Raw genomic sequence first — 19,245 nt, 5'->3', positions numbered from 1 at the left:
GCCTGCTGTGGTCTAACGGGAAACAAGGCCTCTTGTTTAAAGAAAATAGCGTTTCCGGCTGGACACAACCAATCACACAGCTGCTATTAATTGGCGCATTTATTATGCAGATTATAAGCGTCAGAGGTCGCTGACAGCGGGCCGGCCGGCTCGTGCCAGCGACACCGCCGCCGGCTGTCAACACCGGGCTGGATCCGCAGAGGCCCTGGGAGGCCGAACCCGAGCCTGGCTATCGAAAAGGTGAATGATTTTTCATCAATAACCGGCATCGATCCTGAAGCAACGCTCCGCCCACCGGCAGGTGGATATTAATTCACTGCGATCCGCACCCGCGGCCCGCGCGGCGGAAAACTTCAAAGCCTGTAATCGGCCTGATAACGGCGCGCGTGTCGGCTCATTCATCTCTGTAAGGGCTGAATTATAATGCGCGTTCCCGCCGCGTGCGCGCACTCTGATGGAATATATGGACAGGGAAGGACTAAATGGACGACACATGTTGACACATGTTGACTGTAGGGTGACACATGAAACACAAACACGTGTCAGTCCATATTAATAACTTCAGGTCATAATCATGATCGAAGGAGCCCAACAGCAGTTATGATACTAATCAATAGGATCGAATACTTTGATTTAAACCACTCAAGTCTCTAATCCAAGTAGCCTGCTGAAGTTTTTTAACTTTTTAAAATAATTAAATAAAATAACATAAAAAGTTTTTTTTAAGTACACCTATCAGCCAGAGGACAGGATGTCACTGTCCTGGTTTAACATTTGATGTTACTCATTACGTTTAATTCATCAACTTTTTAAAAACAATCATTGTGAATACCCAGATGTGGGGTGTGGTCCACATTTGCAGCAGTCAATCCTAAATTCCGCTTTTCCCTTTAAAGACAATTGGCTCCCACACATTAGGATATTACTGACCAATGAAGATGAGATTCAGACACACGGTGGGTTTTTGGCAACAAGCAAACTGAAACAGATACACAACTGGGCATTAACACCTTGGATGAAGCTCAAGGAGAAAAGTTTAAATGTAGCCTATCTTTCAGAGGAGGAGACAGAGTGAGTGCCCCAAGCAAGTCATAAATTCATTATTCATCATGTGAGTGAATATTGCTTGAATACTGAGACTTGACCTGACTTTCCACACATTTGGAAAGAACGATGGAAACTGCTGCTAAAGGTTCAGCTACTAAATACTAACTTGGACTGGGTGACAACACACATTTTTATTTATATGTAAATAAAAGAATAATTAGGAACTTATTTGCTCTGAGGGCTTTGAGTGTGTGTGTGTGTGTGTGTGTGTGTGTGTGTGTGTGTGTGTGTGTGTGTGTGTGTGTGTGTGTGTGTGCGTGCCGTGTACACAATCTTACCCAGCACCTGCAAGAATCGATGGATTTGTCTCCTGATGGTTGCCTGTGCTTCGAAAGGTCAAGTGTTATCTGATTGAAAGGTTAATATACTCAGAGTTTGTATCAACAGCATAAGTTCTCAACTATCTGTCTGTACAGAATCACCAGTGCTGTAAAGTCTGAATGATTTTTTTATTATCAGCACATCTTTTTTCGGACTCAATGTCTACTCAGGCTATTCCAAATTAAGTAAATGGACATGTCGCCCTCTGGTGGCTATTTTTTAACAAGGTTGACCACTGGTGAAAAGAATATAAAATCACTACATTTGGGGTTAGACCTAAATGTTCATTTCCTCATTTGTTCTGATGGTTTTGCCTGAATCATGCAGTCTTAATCGGCAGATGAAATTTACTCAGAACTAGGCATGTACACTTTACATTAGCCTATTTGGAGTACTTAATGTTGGCTTTAAAACTGAGCCTGATGGTTCACTCATCTTTCAAAAAACCAGCTGACTGATAAAGTCCATTTTATGTCAAATCTAGACATGCATCATTTTTGTTCTCAAAAAATATCAAAAGATTAGAATAGCAGTAGTGTATACCTGTCCCCTTTAATTCAATCAAGACTAATCCAATATCAAACCTGATAGCCCTGTAATCACTCTAAATTTTAAACCACCCCTAATGGCTTAACCATAATTTAAACTCACCAAATCTAGGATCTGTGGATAAAAGCCACCTTAAAACACCTGATTTCTTTCATTAAGATCCATGCATTATTCCATGAGAAATTAACCAAAATATTTAAAAAAAAAACTCCATTTCACAGCATTAGAGAAATCCACACCAAAAGTTAATGGTTCTTGGCTGAGACCCGTCCTCCATCCTCCATCCAAGTTCTGTGGTAATGTGTTCAGTCGTTTTTTGCATAATCCTGCTGACAAACCAACCAACCAACAAACGACAGAGAAAATATAACCTCACTGGTGGAGGTACTAGAGAATATTGGCAGGTACCAGCAATCATCTCACCTTCTACATAAGAAGAGCAGCACTGATGGTGATAATAATAAAACATTTTATTTGTATAGCACTTTTCTAAATACTCAAAGACACTTTACAAGGAGAGAGAAAGCAACGATGAAAACGTCATGAATAAAAATAGAAACAACTTTAAAAAGAGATAATACAATGTCAGTAGAATTGTGGGTATTTCAATGAACACCATGTTAGCGAGATAACGTAACAGAACTACAAACTGGATCCATGGTTAAACTGTTATTCGTCAAAATTACAAAATTCACTTCATCTTTTATGTGTTTATTTGGGAGTTACCCGGCCAACTGTGGCTGGCTGCTTATTGAAACACCCTGCAGGTAGGTGTTATCTAAATCCATCCTGGGAGCAGTGAGACGTAGGCATGACGTGTTCTACAGGAAAAGCAACACTGGAGGGTGTGTTGGAGCCGAGGTGTGGGTGAGGGGTCCAGAGCTGCACACATACTGTATTTTGGCCACTGTAGCTTCCAGACGCAGCCGTGTTATGGGCTCGAACCGGCCCAGTACTGCTGCTAAGTCACTGGTGATCATGTGAGTGAGTCGTGATGAGAGGTTGATGTAAGGCAATGTTACATCTTTACAGCCGACACAGCTCTAGATAGTGGGTGGGACAGACAGTAATAATTATACAGCACTTGTCTTAAAGTGCTTCAAAGTGAAAGGAACAAACATGTTAACAGTCAGTTCTGAACAAAAGGGATGGAGACTTGAACTGTTATCTTCTAGATTTGATTCCCAGCCAAGAGATTATTAAAACTACAATAACAACAAGCCATCAGTCAGATGCAAGTTTAGAAAAAAGTGAGCTTTCAGTTGTGTGTTAAAAGAAGGTAACTGCACCAAACTGTCCCTGTTGGTAGCTGTGGCTGGGGAACACTGAGGTCCTTTTCAACAGCAGGGCTTCAGTCTTCAAAACACAGAGGCCAAACTGGCACGTACATGTCAAAATGGTTGGCAGAACAATAAGTTGTTTCTGTCGTGGTCCTTGCTGCTGATGCTCAGAGATGAGAGGTGTGGGTGCTGTAACGTCAGAGAACAAAAACGGCTTTTTGAAATAGTCATGACACATCCTAACGCACAATATACACAACCTTCATTCTGGAGCACGTTGAAGGGGTACGAAAGAAAAAAAGAAGAAGAAATAAAGTTTATGTTTCCACTTCTCCTTTCCAGAAGCCTCATTTCACAAAAGAAGTTGGGTTTTATGTTGAAAAACATATCAGACTGAAGGGGAAATTTTGTCACATTTACTTGGACAACTTAGTGCCCTGGAATCCCTTGTCTGTCAGGGTTTGGAACACACTCTTGATAAAATTAGCCTTTTGTTTCATTTAACATATGGAAAAGAGGGGAAGGGTGGGGAGAGACACTATTCATAATGGGAAGGATAGATATTTTCATAACTAGAGCAGGAGAGGAGGATGGGAAGATAAATTCTTAGTGAGAGGACAGACAATTTAACTTATATCCAGTACATGGCATAGATCATACATGAGGGTCAAGGCAACACATTTTTTAAACCTAACTACTCAGTAATCAATCTCAACTAGTTCTCAATGTGCCTGTCCCCGCTCCCAAACACAACGTTCCAAAGGAGGGGTGAGGCGGTGGAGGGCCGTCCCAACTCCTCCCTCCTTGATGCTGGGTCCGAAAGAGGTGGAGAGGAGGAGGAGGTGGGTGTGAGGGGGTGGTGGTGGACGCGACGAAAAGGGGGGCAGCTGGTTCCTGGGGTCTCATTGATTGTAGAGGGAGCGCTGCTCCCAGGGCATGGCCTGGATGGTGCGTGGCACGGGGGAAGGCTTGAGCGTGGGAGCTCCGTTCGGATGGAGGGAGTGGCCGATGGGGTTGATGGTGGTGAGGGGCCGCTGGGAGGCCAGAGAGAAAGTGTCCTGGTGCTTCGGCTGCAAAGGAGAAGAGAGGGAGCCAGAGAGAGAGAAAGGCAGAGAAGAGAAAAAGAAGAAAAAGATTGGGAAGGGAGAGAAAGGGGGGAGAAAAAGAAAGGACAAGAATCAGTGTCAGCGTAGTGACTTCTCAGACCGATGCACTGGTGAAGTTCAATGGGTGAGTGAAAGGAAGAGTTGGGAAAATATAAAACAAAACCAAGAGCAACAATGCAGAAAGCAACAATGAAGGTGTAGTTTCGAGTGAGAGACAGACAGGAACTAGGAGAAGGTGGAGAGAAGGGCTGCACACATCTGAGCTACACCGCTTTTAATTCTCTTGATGAGGACCCAAATCTGTGTGTGCTCGGTATCTGCAGTTGTAAGTCCACAAATAGTGGCAGCAGTTCATGAATTTTATTTACTAAGATATGTAATAATGATGTCTTTCCTCTAACCACTTGGCTAGTGTCCCCGTCAAAGAACCAGTTACGCATTATGTATACAGATTTACTGTTATTTTTCTTGCCCTGAAAAGAAAGAAAAGCTTTCTTTCACACAAACCTATTTCATTGTTAAATTAAATTAGTAGCATGAATTAGTGTAGTCGAATTTCACACATTACACGTATTGTGTGACTTGGAATCTGCAGATTCTTCACATAAATAGTCTAACGTGGACAATATCACGTGAACCCTAGTTTCATTTATCAGCATACCAGACCTTTGAGATGACTGAAGATAACATCAGACTTTGATTAAAGCACTTTTTGGACCTGCTGACGTTGAGCTTTAAAGAATTCAATTTAAGCCAAAAATAAACTTGCTTGTAACAACACGTTCATGTACATATGGTGGCTGTCTCACGTATCCCTGGTCATTTGGAGTGTTGGTTGTGCACATCGTCAGAAATTAATGCTATGTGTCCGTAAGATGCAACACACACACAAATGGTAGGGTCAGTGTAGGGCAGGTGTGGGGATTTGGCAGAGTCAGGAGTCAGTTAGCATGTCAGCAGCAGCAGGGACAACAAGCTAATGTGTGCTATCTAGTGGCATCCTACAGTATAGTACAGTACAGCAAGTATGTGAACACCTACGTTCACAACACAAATCAGTTGAGTCTGTGAACTCAGGGTTAAAAAGCAAGTATATCTACAGCCTCATATATTAAACATGATGCATCTTGTCTGTTTAACCAGAGAGGGCATTATGAATAACAGTTTCAGCATTATCAGTATATGATTGATGTGCAGCAGCAGCAACAACATCATTTGCAACACAAAGGTGAGTGAATGATTAGTGTCAAAGCTTGAAAGACAGGACTAAGTTAGCAGCACAGCCCCAAGTTAGTAGTGTTTGACCACCAGAGAGGATCCACAGTTCAGAGCAAAGTTAAAGAATAGATTTTAGTCAGCTGGTTTGATTTGCTTGATTTTGCACTGTTCGGGGAAGGCATCAACCTCAAACTGCTCTAAAAGCCACTTATCATTCCTATTGAATCTAGTGGGGCTACCATCAGGCTGATACTGCACCCAGAGTTAGAGTGAGACTGGGGGTCAAATGGGCCCATTAGCACTTGAGCTCTGGACACACGCTTTTCTTGATGAACAAAGTAAAGTACCACCCACTGTTTAACCAGGGTTTAACTGTGCCAATAACAAATATTTATTCAGTATTCTACTTAATATTTTACCTGCAACTACCAAGGGGGTCTTTAAAAATGTTACAATCCTGCTGTGATGTTCTTAAAGGGTCTAAACAAAGGGATTTCAATCATTGTTTACTATAGCATACTAGTACTAGTTATCAGACAGTATGTGTCAGTATTGCTTGTCTAGCTACCACATAAGATGGATGTTTATGTGTCAGAGCACTAATCTAATACATATCTGTGATGTTGTAGAAAGCCCTTTCCATTCTGGGCCCCAAGAATAGTTTCAATGAAAACAGCGGACTAAAACCCAAAAGATTTGAGAAGAGAGCTACGACTGTGTCCACCAGGCGTCTCTACATACGGCAGCTCAAAACAGTTATGTGTGCCCTCCACAGGCAAGAGGACAGACGTGAGCTGTGAGCAGAGGCTCCCGGTGGACACGGAAAGCCTCTAAATACGAGTCCCTCTCTCCTGATGTTAGTAGCCAGACAGGGAGAAGGCAGCTAGCCAGCAGACGCAGACGGCGGGTGAGTGGAGGTTCTCTCTCCTACCATGGGGTTGGCGCTCAGCCTAGTGTATCCCGAGCTCATCTCCTTTACCTCAGGCACCAGGGGCTGGAGCAGGGAGTAGGAGGAGGACGGGGTGGCGCTGGAGGATGACACGTGTTTGTTGGAGGACGAGCTCCTCATGCTCTGCTGGCTGCTCTGGGAGGACACCGAGCTGGGACGGCCCTGCTGGGAAACACAGAGGCTCAACACACACACACGCACTCAGAGCTCAGTGCTATTGATTCCCCAGCGTTAGCTCTGCTCCTTACCTGGTGGGGGTCAGGCACAGACTGGCTGCTCACACCAGCACCCTGGGACATGGGGGAGACGCAGTGGGAGGGCAGGGGTTCCTGCTGGCCGTGTCCTCCATGCTGCTGCATCATGGAGTTAGCACTGTTCTGCTGTTGTTGCTGCTGTTGCTGCTGCTGTTGCTGCTGACGACGAGGAGTATTGGCGAAATTGGAACGACGTCCACCAGACTGGATGGGAGGATGGAGGACAGCAGGAGGTGGACAGAGAAATACAGGAGGAAGAGGGATTTTGTAAATCATATCTATCTTCATGCACATTGTTTGTGTAACATGCATGCCAGTAATGCACATAGTTGTGACCAGACTGAGAGAAGATAGAGTGGAGGAGAGGTGACGGATGAATGTGATGAACTGTGAATCAGATCTTCAAGCCTCTTGTGCCATTCAGGCAAAATCAACTGTGTCTGACAGACTAATTACCCTTCACTACCCTATCCCTATTTACACCTATTCATGTGAGGAGATGGAGTGGTCAAGTTGTACACACATACACACACACACAGACACTCACACAATAATTCTACCAACCATCCACATAATTCTACATCTATCTTCTGGAACCATTACAACTATAGAAGACACTTGCCTTATCAACTCATACTCTAACCCAGACAACTTAGTGTTTTTGCTGACATAGATGTTAATTGAACCTAATTTTGCCTCATCCTTCCTCTAAGTCTGCTTTTTCTTTTACAACCTCGGTCTTACCTTCATAGTTCTGACCATCATTCATATCTGTTATGTTTATATTTTACTAGGGTTTGGCAATATATTAATATTATACGGTTAACCTGATATAAGACTATATGTGGTCTTAGATTTTAGATATTGTTGTATAGTGATATGACATGAGTATTGTTTTTTTCCTGCATTACAGTAAAATGATGTCAGATTCCCTGCCAAGGTAATGTGATATGTAAAATAAGTGTAATCAGGTTTGAAACAAATCCAGTTTACAAGCTCTATGGAATTGGTAAACTGGTTCAATACAACTATGGAAAGTATTTTTACAGAGGATTTTGTCCCTCGTCACTTGCACTGGAATTGTGGATGGAGGGGATCTGTTCACAGTAGAGACAGTTACAGTCAGTTAGTAATTAGTTAGTTTTTGTTAGCTTGCACCAGGTAAAGAGGATATGCTTAAATGATAAACCACATAACACTACTCAGGGCCCCTGTTCAAGATGGGGCCTCAATATTACATATGTAGTTGTTGGGGGGGTGTCTATGGTCTCGTTGCCCACTTACCACAGTTGGTGTACCAGCCTTAATACTGGTAGTCAGAATTATGTTTTTGTTGTGCACGAGTTTCAAATGTAATGGTCAGACACCTGCTGTGACAGCCATCAATAGTTCACATTTGCTTTTATGTTAAAATCAAGTAAACACTGCCACCAGTGCAGTAACACTGAGACACAGGACGGCGCCAAGGGAAAACACTCATTATTGTCAAAGCCACATGACGCCTTTAAATCAGAAGTGTACCAGTTTGTTCCTGACCATCACATCTAAAGCTCCTGTACAAGTTGGCCCTTCCTCACAGCTACAGTTCAATCTGCTGACACTGCTGCGCACACACAACATACACACACATGCTCACTCACGCTCACACCAACCTGGTTTTTGGCCGCGGCGCTGCAGCGGTGCTGGGCCAGGTCCAGCATGGTTCGGTAGCTCTTAAAGCAGGACGGGCAGTTGAACCGGTTCTTATGAACCAACCCCCCACACACACACAGACACACACACACACACACACACATAAATTTGGATTACTATACTTGCGAGGGAAATTCACTGAATTATATTAATTCCCTGACGTCTAAACCCTGAGTCTTTCCCTAAACTTAGCCTAACCCTGGTCTAACCCTAACTGCTTAGCATGCTTTCTCTACAGGAGGGCGGGCAAACAGAGAAGACAGAGGGTCAAGAAAAATGTGCTTTAATGTTACATGCACACACTTCAAACAAATAATGCAAAATATGCCTTGCCACACACACACACACACACACACACACACACCCACACCCACACACACAGTGTTTCTCCCACATAAGGCATCTGTGGCACACAGATTTTACCAGGCCTGCCACATAAACCTTGATAATGTTAATTCCATTATTAAATGTTACATCAATTATCTAAAGGTTTTCCTGTTGACACACAAGCGGACCAACAGTGTTGCTGTCAGCTATTGGTGCAGTTCCTTTAAATGTTTCTTTTGATGGAATCCTCAATGTTACTTGACATAGAAAACACAACCTTCACAAAATGGAACAATTCTATAGGTTTCTGTCACGGCCACCAGTTTGAATTATTCAGACTTCGTTTCTGAGAAATCAGGTTCTGTCCGTCAGTTTGGGGTGGTGGAGGGCTAAATACTACAATACCAATGAGTCACAGGCGCTAGGGACAAGAAGCCAATTCAGATCGGTGAACTCAAAATTAAAGCAGAATACAAGTGAATAAAACAGAAGTAACATTATGTAAGAATTGGTCTTTTTTGTCATGTGGGACCCCTACAGGTTCTGACTGCATTTCACATATACACCACTGTCATAAATATGGGCAGCATTCGTTGTTACAGGACTAATCATCAAAAATGAGGGAGTCAAAAACTACGATAAAAAAGCCAAAAATCAAGTAAGTGACACAAGACTGAACAAGCCAGATAATATTACTCACTAGTCCAACAGCAACAATTCTAGCTCAGACTTTGTCTGCAGCCTTTAATTTAGTGAAGCCGTCGTCAACAACTAAAAGCCAGTTTGAGATTTACTCTTGTCCAGCCTCTTGCTAGGTCACTCTTGTTCCCCTCCTAGCTTCCTCCGCCAACGTCATCTTCGGTCTCTTCCCCTCTGTCATGATTTCCATAGAGGGTGCTGAGCCCAGTTCTCACCCGGCTCCAGTTCTGGTGCCCATTCCTCACTCCAGACCCGAAAACTTCCTTTTCCCAGCAGTCCAAAGCTCCTGTGATAGCTGTGTAAATACCAACCATCCTCCCATTCTCTGAACTTCCGGTACAGATAGCCAAGCCAACTAGCTATCAGCAGCTACAGCTAGCAGCGGTTAGTGGTTACTTTAGAAAACAGTAAAACTATTTATCTAGAAGAAAACTCTTAATCACAGAGAGTTGAGGCAGAACAACTGGCAGACGTCAGAGGGAGAACTAGAGAACATTTTCTCCACAAAATATGATGTAGTGTGACATAGTACTGGAAACACACTTCTAGTAGGAGATCGTAGCAGCACACCCAAGTTACATAGTACAACAACAGGTGTTCAGGGCAAAGAGAGGGGGAGAGGGGCCCCACTGTCCTTATTTCAAGTAGCATAAAAATGATTTTCAATCTATCCTTTCCAGACAAAACAGAAACAGAACGTTGCTTGAAGCTGCAGATTGTTTAACTGGTTACAGAGAAAGCTAATTTCAGCTGCTTGTATCTGCAATCTTATTGTTTCACTCACTATCCAGAGCTCATGACCATAGGTGAGGGTTGGAATGCATATTCGACAGGTAAATCCGAAACTTTCCTTCCGGCTAAGCTCCCTCTTCACCACAATAGTCTGGTACAACACCTGCATTAGATGCCTCACCAAACCACCTGTCCATCTCACGCTGCATTATTTTTCCTGTCGTCACTCGTGAACAAGACCCCAAGATACTTAAACTCCTTTGCTTGGAGCAGCAACTCACCCCGAACCTGGGAAGAGCAAACCACAGTTTTCTGGAACCAAGGCCTTAGAAGGAATGGGATTTTACTTCTGGAACTAGAGACACCCAAAACTCCTACTTTGTGACTTGATTAAGACCATTTGGATGAGATCATATAAATGGGAATTATCAGTATTATCAGGAAGAGCGTGATTAACAAGTGTGATGCTTCTTATTAGTGTTGTTTTATTTTTCATTATTTATTATTCCGATGAAATTATAGCCGATAATTCCCCCAATACAGTTGGTGGCGACAAAGAAGGGGGGGGGGGGGGGGGGGGGGGAGTAGAATGACAACATGTACAGCACGCTAGCAGTTCAAAGATGTCGTCGCCCATATGGACATTCAAATATATGTTTTAACACATCAAATCTTATAAGTCAATTAAAAAGCCGTCATCGGCACGAAAGTGTACTTAAGAAATACGAAGCAGTTGCAGCTAGCTTTGCCTGCACAAAGCTGCAGGACGTTGTCTTAAGATAACCCAAAGGCCAAACAATTACAGACAAAATCATGGCATTTGTTGCACTTGACGACCAGCCCCTTTTCCATGGCGAGGATTTCGCCAGCTAATGTCAAATTTGGATTGGAACCCAGGCGATCTCTCCTGAACTGCCGCTACTCTGCAGACGTGTTCCTACGATGATGGTCCGGTGTTTCCCACACATTAATTTATTTGTGGCGGTCCACCACAATATCAACATTGGCTGCCACATATTGATTTTCTAGTTTTGGAGCTGCGCGTCCCGTTCTCACTCACTCAAGACAGCACACCCGTCAGTGAATAGCATGATGTTGTATATAACTTCCTCTGCAAAGAAGACGGCTGGCCTCATCGTCAAGATCAAGTCCCCAGAAAGAGCCCCAGGTCTTGAAGCCAGTTTTTGTCGTGGCCAAGCCGTGTAATAACATCATCATGTGATGCTCTGGGGACTTTTTTCTGTAAGCTAACATTGTGAACGACGCATCTGTAAAACGGTAATAAAAACCTCACAACCCCTGCGAAATGACTTGTTTTACTGTCAAAATGTGGGCAAGTCGGTCCAATAAAATTTGGAGAGTCTAGAAGAGTCGACCAATTACATTTTATCCCCATCTAAATTAGCTCAACGCTAAACCGGAAGTTAGCTGACTCGGTCGGCGGAAGTCTTGAGGGCGCATGCTCTACGGCACCCCAGCTGGACAGCCACCGCCACAATTAAAGTCTGATTCTGTGGGAAACACTATGGTTGAAGTTTTTCCACGGACATATAGACTATAAAGATGAATGATTTAATATTCCAAAGCATCTAACTGACATCACTATTACCCACAAAACAAAGAACAGTTCTGACTCATCAATTGTTCATTTATTTTTTCTAGTAAAACACACTGAAAAACATCAAACAAACATACTTTTATAGACCATTTTGCACTTTTGAAATAAATGCCTTGACCCATCAATTGTATTAAATGCCCAACACAAAAATACCCCTTTTTACCCTCGAGTGGAGATAAACGACACGTTTGGAACTTTTTAAAATACATAAATGTTAAAAAATGTTTTGTTATCGGTTCTAGGGGCAGGTAATTATCGGTTGAAAAAAATCCATATTGTACATCCCCAATGTCATTATAGTGCTACTTTAGTGGTATTAATAGTGTTTTTTAGTATATAGAATTTGAAAGTCAAGTTCAACTGAAGTTCCTTTATAAGAACTATAATATTAATGATAATATTATACTGCATTTTTACAGTGAAGCTGTTAACATTAGATGCCAAACTTTAGTAAATTATTTCTTTCTATTATGTTCTTTCAATGGGGCTTGGGTATGAATGTAAATGCTTTTTTCCCCCCAGAGATGAAGGTTTCTAAAAAATGACTGAGCAATTTACCAAAGACACCAACAATTAAGACGTTAATTACCCTCACCAACGAGATTATGTTTTTACCTGTGGTCACAGCGCAACAGAGCCCGTTTCTTATCACAGCCCACAGTGAATTGTATTTGACAGAAACAAATACAATGAAACAAATCTTGTCAGCTTGGTTTGAAACTCCTCCTCCGCAGTCATTTTAACAAACTTGGTCGGACAGAAGTCTTTTTCCGTGAATTTCTGCGTCTTCCAATTCTTTCTATGATTGGTCTTTAGTCAGTCAAACTCTACACAGTCTCTAACGTTAAATGGCAGCACAGAGCCAAGCTGATAGAACAGACCAGGTGAGCAGACTGCTGCAGGAGCAGAGCAGTCTAATATTAACCTGAGCATTAAAGTTTAAAATGCGGCTGCTGCATCCTTCTTTACTGCCACTCAAGAGGTCACTGCACAAGTGCTCTGCCTCCTGCAGGGTATAGCACACCGCCCCCCACCTCCTCTTTTAAAACAACAACGTGTCCGACATGGTGTGCTACATAGTGAGAAAGTAAAGCCCTATAGCAGGTGCAGGAGGGGGACAGTGCTGTTGTGTAGCACTAAATAACCACATCTCATTCATTAAATGATTAAAGAAGAGCTGCGATTAAAAATATGTCCAAAGCGGGGCATTTTTAGCGAATGCAACATGAGGGTTGAGTGGAGCCACAACTTTTATTGGGGGTTCACACTAACAATAGCACTGAATTTAAAATCACAAGATCCTTCCTAATAAAGGGCCCCTGCTGGTGTGCGGGTGCTTCCATGAATGGAGGCGAACTGGTAGGCAAATGTAGCAGGTATTAAGCCCTCCTCCTAGCAGGTGGAAAGAAGTGTCTGTGTGCAATGTGACTTAACAGTTTTAAATCAGGACTAGGGATGTTAGTTTGTGTTAATTTTGCTTTTGGTCACCCAACACCCATAAATTGGTAATGAACAGTTTACTTATTAAGAAAATAAGGTAAAATGACAAGAAATACAAGAGGCATTTAATACAGCACTGAACTGACTTAATGAGCTCCTGCAGCTTGTCATCTAGGCTGTCTGACAGCCTCGGTGGGGAGTCCCTGATAGAGGTGCACAATATTGTCGTTTAGTTGTCAACAATTAAATTATTCAGCAATTATTCTGATAATCGATGAATGGCTCTCAGTGACTGTTTAAGAAAAACATCTGTCAATTATTTGATCCCAGCCTCTTAAATATGAATATTTTCTGGTTTCTTTCCTCTTCCATGACAGTTCACTGAATATCTTTGGGTTGTGGACAAAACAAAACATTTGAAGACGTCAACTTAAGCTTAAGGAAAAACTGAGCAAAAATATTTGACCAATTTCTGACATTTTATAAACTTAACAAATCAAATAATTGAGACAGAAATTGACAGATGAGTTATCACTGATAACAATTGTTGGTTGCAGCCCTTCAACAGCTGTATTTCAATATGTCTGACACACATTTAATCAACAATTAGGTAAATTAAAGTATCGGACACCCCTGGAGCAAAGTAAGTCAATGCTGTAAAGTGTCCCATTATGTAAACACTGGACAGCTGGGAAGTTTGTCGGAGGAGTTTTACAGCTCCTATCATAACAATCAATGTAACTGTGTGTCATTTCAAACAGTCTTGGGATTGTTTTAAACCTGCGTAATATTTATTCATGTCTGGGGATATTCTTCTGTGTGTGTATTAATGTGCAGCTGAAAACAGTCCATAAAAATGCCTTTTCCCTTTTCCCCCCTTTTAAAGTTAATTTGATAAAACCACAGTGACCAGCTGTTTTAGGAAACTACTGAGCCCTTAAAAAAAAAGTAACTATATATTTGTAACCTGTTTACAAAGATTTTCATTGTCATCAAGAACTCATTACATTCCATTCAAACGCTCACATTTTTTGCTGCAAATGACCCTTACAGAATTGTTAAATTAGCAAATATTAATGCGGCCCAACACCCACCACCCTAGGCACCATCCACTCTACTCCCAGCACTATCTCACTCTGACCCACCTGGTTGGTTGTAGCTGCAGTGCAGCGGTGCTGTGCCAGCTCCAGCATGGTCCTGTAGCTCTTACAGCAGGAGGGACAGTCGAAGCGGTTGGGCCCATCATCATGGATCCTCTGGTGGTTGCGGAGGTACCGGGCTAAACGGAAGGCCTTCCCGCAAAGGTCGCACATGTAGCGCTTCTGACCGTGGATTCGCATATGGTTACGCAGGGACATGTAGTTGGTGTAGGGCTTGCTACAAAAGTCACACCTGAGATTTGGAGACAGAATTCGTGTGGAAGTTAGAGGTGAACAGGGATAAGTGACCTTCACCTGATACCACTGAAGAAAGAGTGAGTTGGTAGAAGCTCTGTGTCTTATTCTACAATATTTTGGCATCTTTACTGACATCACCTGAAAACGGGTTCATTAATCTTAATAATAATCGATGTAAAAAGAATCCTGAGTGTGTACCTGAAGTCTCCAGTCTTGTGGGTGAGCTTGTGGTTGAGCAGAGAGCTGGCATGCTTGTAGGCGCAGGTGCACATGTCGCAGACGTACGGCCTCTCATCTGACTCCATGTCGTCGGATGCCGCCGTTGCCGGTGCTGGCGCCGGCGCTCGGGACTCCAAGGACAGACTGGAGCTGGAGAGTGATGCTGAAGAGAGACTGGAACTGGAGAGTGCTGCTGAGGACGAAGGGAGCTGGTCACACCAGCTGATGGTCGAACTCGGCTGTCACAGAGGAGAGGAATACATTAAAGCAGTGTATTACAACATGCATATATCGATAAGTCTATGTGTCAATGTTTCATTACTAATGATTTCATTGTTTTCCTGTTAACTGAGTTTTTGTTTTTCAACATGGTATGGCATTTATGATATTTTGTCTTATCCCATTTAGATAGGATGAAGGTTTCAGTATAAGGATTCTGCTCACAGTAGACACACTGGGTGGCAATGACACATTTGCAAATGAGTGCATACATGACAAACTATGAGGCATGTGTTCAGATAGGTACCATAAATGATAAGGCCAAATTATTTTATAGAGCCTTGCTTTAATGGGTAGACTTGTGTTGATAAAAGTTTACCTAAAACTTAAGATATGGCTTTACACTGGCAAGCCATAGAACAGTGTTGCACCTTGTTCTAAAGAAAGCACTGTCACTGCACTGTCCGACATGGATTTTCTTTCGAAGAAATGTCAGGTGAAAACAATATGGAAATGTGAGAAAAAGACAGCTCATCACTGACAGCAACTGTGTCCACATTAGGAGCTATATTGGCCTAAAACTTACTGCAAACCTGGCCCGTAGCAGAGTACTGAAGACCCAATCTAACCACACCTGACGGGTGCTGCGAAATGTGAGACCCAAAGCTGCATTGATTCACATTAATCCAGTGCTGACTGTTGGCTAGCCAGGCTAACCTTACACATTGGCTACACTCAAGTCTCTTTTTTTGCTCCTTTCCGTGGGCATCCAGTATCAACTTGCAATATGAAACCAGATGATTTGCCCAATCATACAGAAAGAAATTCAAAAATGACACCTGAACATAACCAACCGCAGCCGAAGCCTTAAGCTTTACACGCAGAACTAAATTACACCACCCTGAGTCCAGTGTGCAAACACTAACCTCTCCCTGCCCAGCTTTGACATGTCTGCAGATGAATATATTCTCTCACAAATGTTCTTCATGGGATGGCACCATTTCACTGTATACGTTTGTTTACTATGCCGACTGTGTGCTCAGTTTAACCTAAGAAAACAAATGCAGCAGTACACAAAAAAATTAAGATGTGATAATCACTCTGACAGCACATAGATTCCCTGGCCACTTAATTAGGTACACTGATCCAATCTAACCAACTATAACCTAATTAATAAACACACCTCACTGACAGGGACAATCTAAACTGAATATATTTTTGGTAGAGGCAGAATTGATATGGCTCACAGAGACAGAGGACAAACATCAGGTGAGTGAGACCCGGAAAGTGCTGCCAACCCCCTAAATGATAACACAGGTCTGGGAATAACATAAACAAATCAAATTATTAGGAAATTCAACAACCCAAGTTAAGAAATCCACACACTCAGTGTAATTAACTGTTGATTTAACCTGCATGTGTATGACAGTGAAAGCCCACCTTCAGATGTAGAAACACGTTTAAACATATATATTAATGTGTGGGTGTCTGTGTGGGCTGTACATATAATCTGCCGGCTGAGAGCGACCATGAATGAACCGTACAGTCTGGCATCACAAAGAGGTCTTTCAAAGTCCTCCGCGGGGCGTCTTCCGCTCCCGTTTCCTGTGGGACAGCCTGGTCGTGTTTACTTTGCGCTGTTCGCTAACAATATTGCAGGCCATGAGCATACACTGCTGCTATAACTGCTCAAATTACTGCAGTATCATTCACCACTGTGGAAGAAACCTTTCAAAGTGCTGTTTTCTACACAGCTCTGCCCAAAACAAACCCGCTGCTTTTCAGCGCTGCCTTGTTTTGCACGGGCTCTGTTAGCCAGCCGGACTCGGTGTTGTCTGATGTTAGCATTAGCTCGGTGATGCTTGGCTAGATTTAAATGAAATTTCCTCACCACTCAGTATCTCCAGACAACAAATCGCTACAATAATGCTCGGGATACACCCTCAATTGCACTTAAACTGTTTGGGAGCAAAATATATACAAAATACAAGACATAATAATTACAAGCTATTTAGCTCGGAGGCTAAGAGTCAGACTAGGCCATGAGCCGCTCAGCATGACGATTGGTGCGATAGCAGGAAGCTAACGAAGCTGTTCTGTGACATAACTTGCAGCTTCAGTGCACACAGTGCTGCTAAAATACGTTCAACTCCACACTCAACTAACAACCCTGTTTAAAAATATATACTTTGTCAAATGCTTAGTCCATACAATGTGGCCCCATTAGCTGTTTGTTATAGCCATTGGTTGGCTGGGCTCGCTAGCTAACGCTGGTGGCAGCTGGCTTTCTTACTCCGGAGTCGTTCGGATCCTTTTTCCAGAACAATTGCGAGCAGTGGCCGAAAGACTCTGTCGATGTCACATAATTCACTCCATTTCTGTCCTGAAAGTCTCCATGTGTGCTGCCGGTATTTGTCCTGGCGTACATCGTGGGTTTTCGGATTCTTCGACTTTTTCTGGTTGAAAAGAAATAGGGCCGCTTTGTGGGGATCTTCTTCCGAAAAGAAAAATATTTCTTCTGTGAAATGAGCGTTTTGGCGGCTGACATATCGAAGCATACGAGGCATTACTGCCGCCTGCTGGACTGGAGTGAGACAACACAGATTGTGGCGGACGTATGAGTTATGCAGTTTACGGGTATTTTTTGTTTTTCTACAATTTTTTTTAGTAAAAGTGTTAATGCTATGAATGAGATAATGATGCAAAATAATTTGTAAAACAGGACAGTGTTTGAAGTTCTAAATAGCACATACATAAATTCAGTTCTGTTGGATTAACTATGATGATAGTTGGCCTTCACTTATTTAAAAAAAACAAAAAACAATTCTGGATCTCAGAGTTTACACAGCAGGCGAGCTGTATGGAGCCATTTTTTTCTTTTTTTAAATTACACTTGAAACAAATATAGGGGAGGTGTAGGTAACTCACAACATATTCAGAGGAGAGGGACAGGAAAATAAGGGGAAACTATACAGATTCGGATTTAAAATAATTCCAAAGAAATACTATAATAACCAAAATGTACATGTGTCTAATTTTGCCCAATAAACACAAAGTTGAAAAAAAAAACTTCTAGAAAAGCTATTAAAGCAAACTTTTGGTGGTTGATGTTGGTCTCTGAAGATGTTCACCAGCTGTACATCTTTCCCAGGCTGCTCTTCATTGTAGTGATAAGGATTAAATGTCACTATAATAAACCTGTGCCATCTGATTGGTGTTCTCTGCGACTGGTTAGACTTTGATACAAAGCTCATGAGAATACAGTACGCCCTTTATTCAGTCCAGCCTAATAACATAACACTTTCGATTGGTGAAGACACATGAGACCTGCTGCTGCTTCAAACAGTCATGGGAACAATTTAGGTAAGTGCAACTCTGCTGTTTGGACAATTGTTTTTGTGTCTTTAATGTTTGGGCTTTATTTCTTTATTTCGCTCCCATAAATACTCACATTTTGTGTATTGGTCTGTTGACCTATACACAGTGAAAATCTTATTTCATCATTAATTTCTCAGATCTCTTAAAGATTAAAGTATTGACCATTTATGTCCCATTATTTTATTATTTTAATTTCTTATAGTTTATTAATGATTAGTCTCTCTCTTTATCATATTATTTGTCTGCCATTTATTTCCCCCTTTTGTCTCAGGAGCAAGGTCATTTCAACATGGAAAGGTACTGTGTTCAACATGTTATATTATTAATAACACCAACTTTTTTGAGTAATTCTTAATTAATTAATAAGCATGGATGGAAAATCATGATAAAATCAATAAAAACATTTGTGTGGTGGTATGTTTACGTGCTGTTCACAATAGAATCATGCAATTTTCTTTTTTCTTTTAAAGATTTTATAGCTTCGAGACTTCTCTTATCAGTTACATTTTAACTTTTGATAGATGCCTCATAAATCGATCTGATATGTGATCTCTGGACTCTGATATGCTTCAATGGGTTTTGTACTTTGATACCTAAGCTATGTCACAGTTGATAGTTTATTCTTATAGTTTACTGAGTTTTATAGTTTGATGAATCTTGTCCATATATCCATCAAAAGTGTATTGACAGAATAAACAATAATGATTAATTGTACCTGTACTGGAGTCTGGAGTGTGTGT

The 19,245-nt window shown here is 42.0% G+C and overlaps 1 protein-coding gene across 5 annotated transcripts; it reads right to left on the bottom strand.

Moving 5' to 3' along the window:
* Positions 1 to 2,426: 2,426 nt before the first annotated feature.
* Positions 2,427 to 17,622, bottom strand: LOC141020081 (uncharacterized). Of its 5 annotated transcripts, none has more exons than XM_073495129.1 (7): positions 17,421 to 17,602; positions 14,888 to 15,147; positions 14,438 to 14,684; positions 8,437 to 8,526; positions 6,779 to 6,988; positions 6,513 to 6,695; positions 2,427 to 4,327 (listed from the first exon to the last, which is right to left on the bottom strand). In XM_073495129.1, the coding sequence occupies exons 1-7, from the start codon at positions 17,553 to 17,555 to the stop codon at positions 4,160 to 4,162; spliced, it is 1,293 nt and encodes a 430-aa protein (XP_073351230.1). In that variant the 5' UTR covers positions 17,556 to 17,602; the 3' UTR covers positions 2,427 to 4,159. The 5 variants fall into 5 exon arrangements, with proteins under 5 accessions (XP_073351230.1, XP_073351232.1, XP_073351231.1 ...); XM_073495131.1 differs by having other exon boundaries at positions 6,561 to 6,695; XM_073495130.1 differs by having other exon boundaries at positions 6,513 to 6,692.
* Positions 17,623 to 19,245: the final 1,623 nt, after the last annotated feature.

The sequence above is a fragment of the Pagrus major genome, chromosome 23 (assembly GCF_040436345.1).
Source record: "Pagrus major chromosome 23, Pma_NU_1.0".
NCBI classification, from domain to species: domain Eukaryota; kingdom Metazoa; phylum Chordata; class Actinopteri; order Spariformes; family Sparidae; genus Pagrus; species Pagrus major.
Note: the sequence above shows the minus strand (reverse complement) of the source record. Positions and strands in the feature narration are given on the sequence as shown.

Coding starts and splice junctions, on each gene's coding strand:
- LOC141020081 (XM_073495129.1), bottom strand. CDS start 17,555: ATGTACGCCAGGACAAATACCGGCAGCACACATGGAGACTTTCAGGAC. Junction 15,148..17,420: donor AGGATCCGAACGACTCCGGA/GTAAGAAAGCCA, acceptor CCTCTGTGACAG/CCGAGTTCGACCATCAGCTG. Junction 14,685..14,887: donor CACAAGACTGGAGACTTCAG/GTACACACTCAG, acceptor TCCAAATCTCAG/GTGTGACTTTTGTAGCAAGC.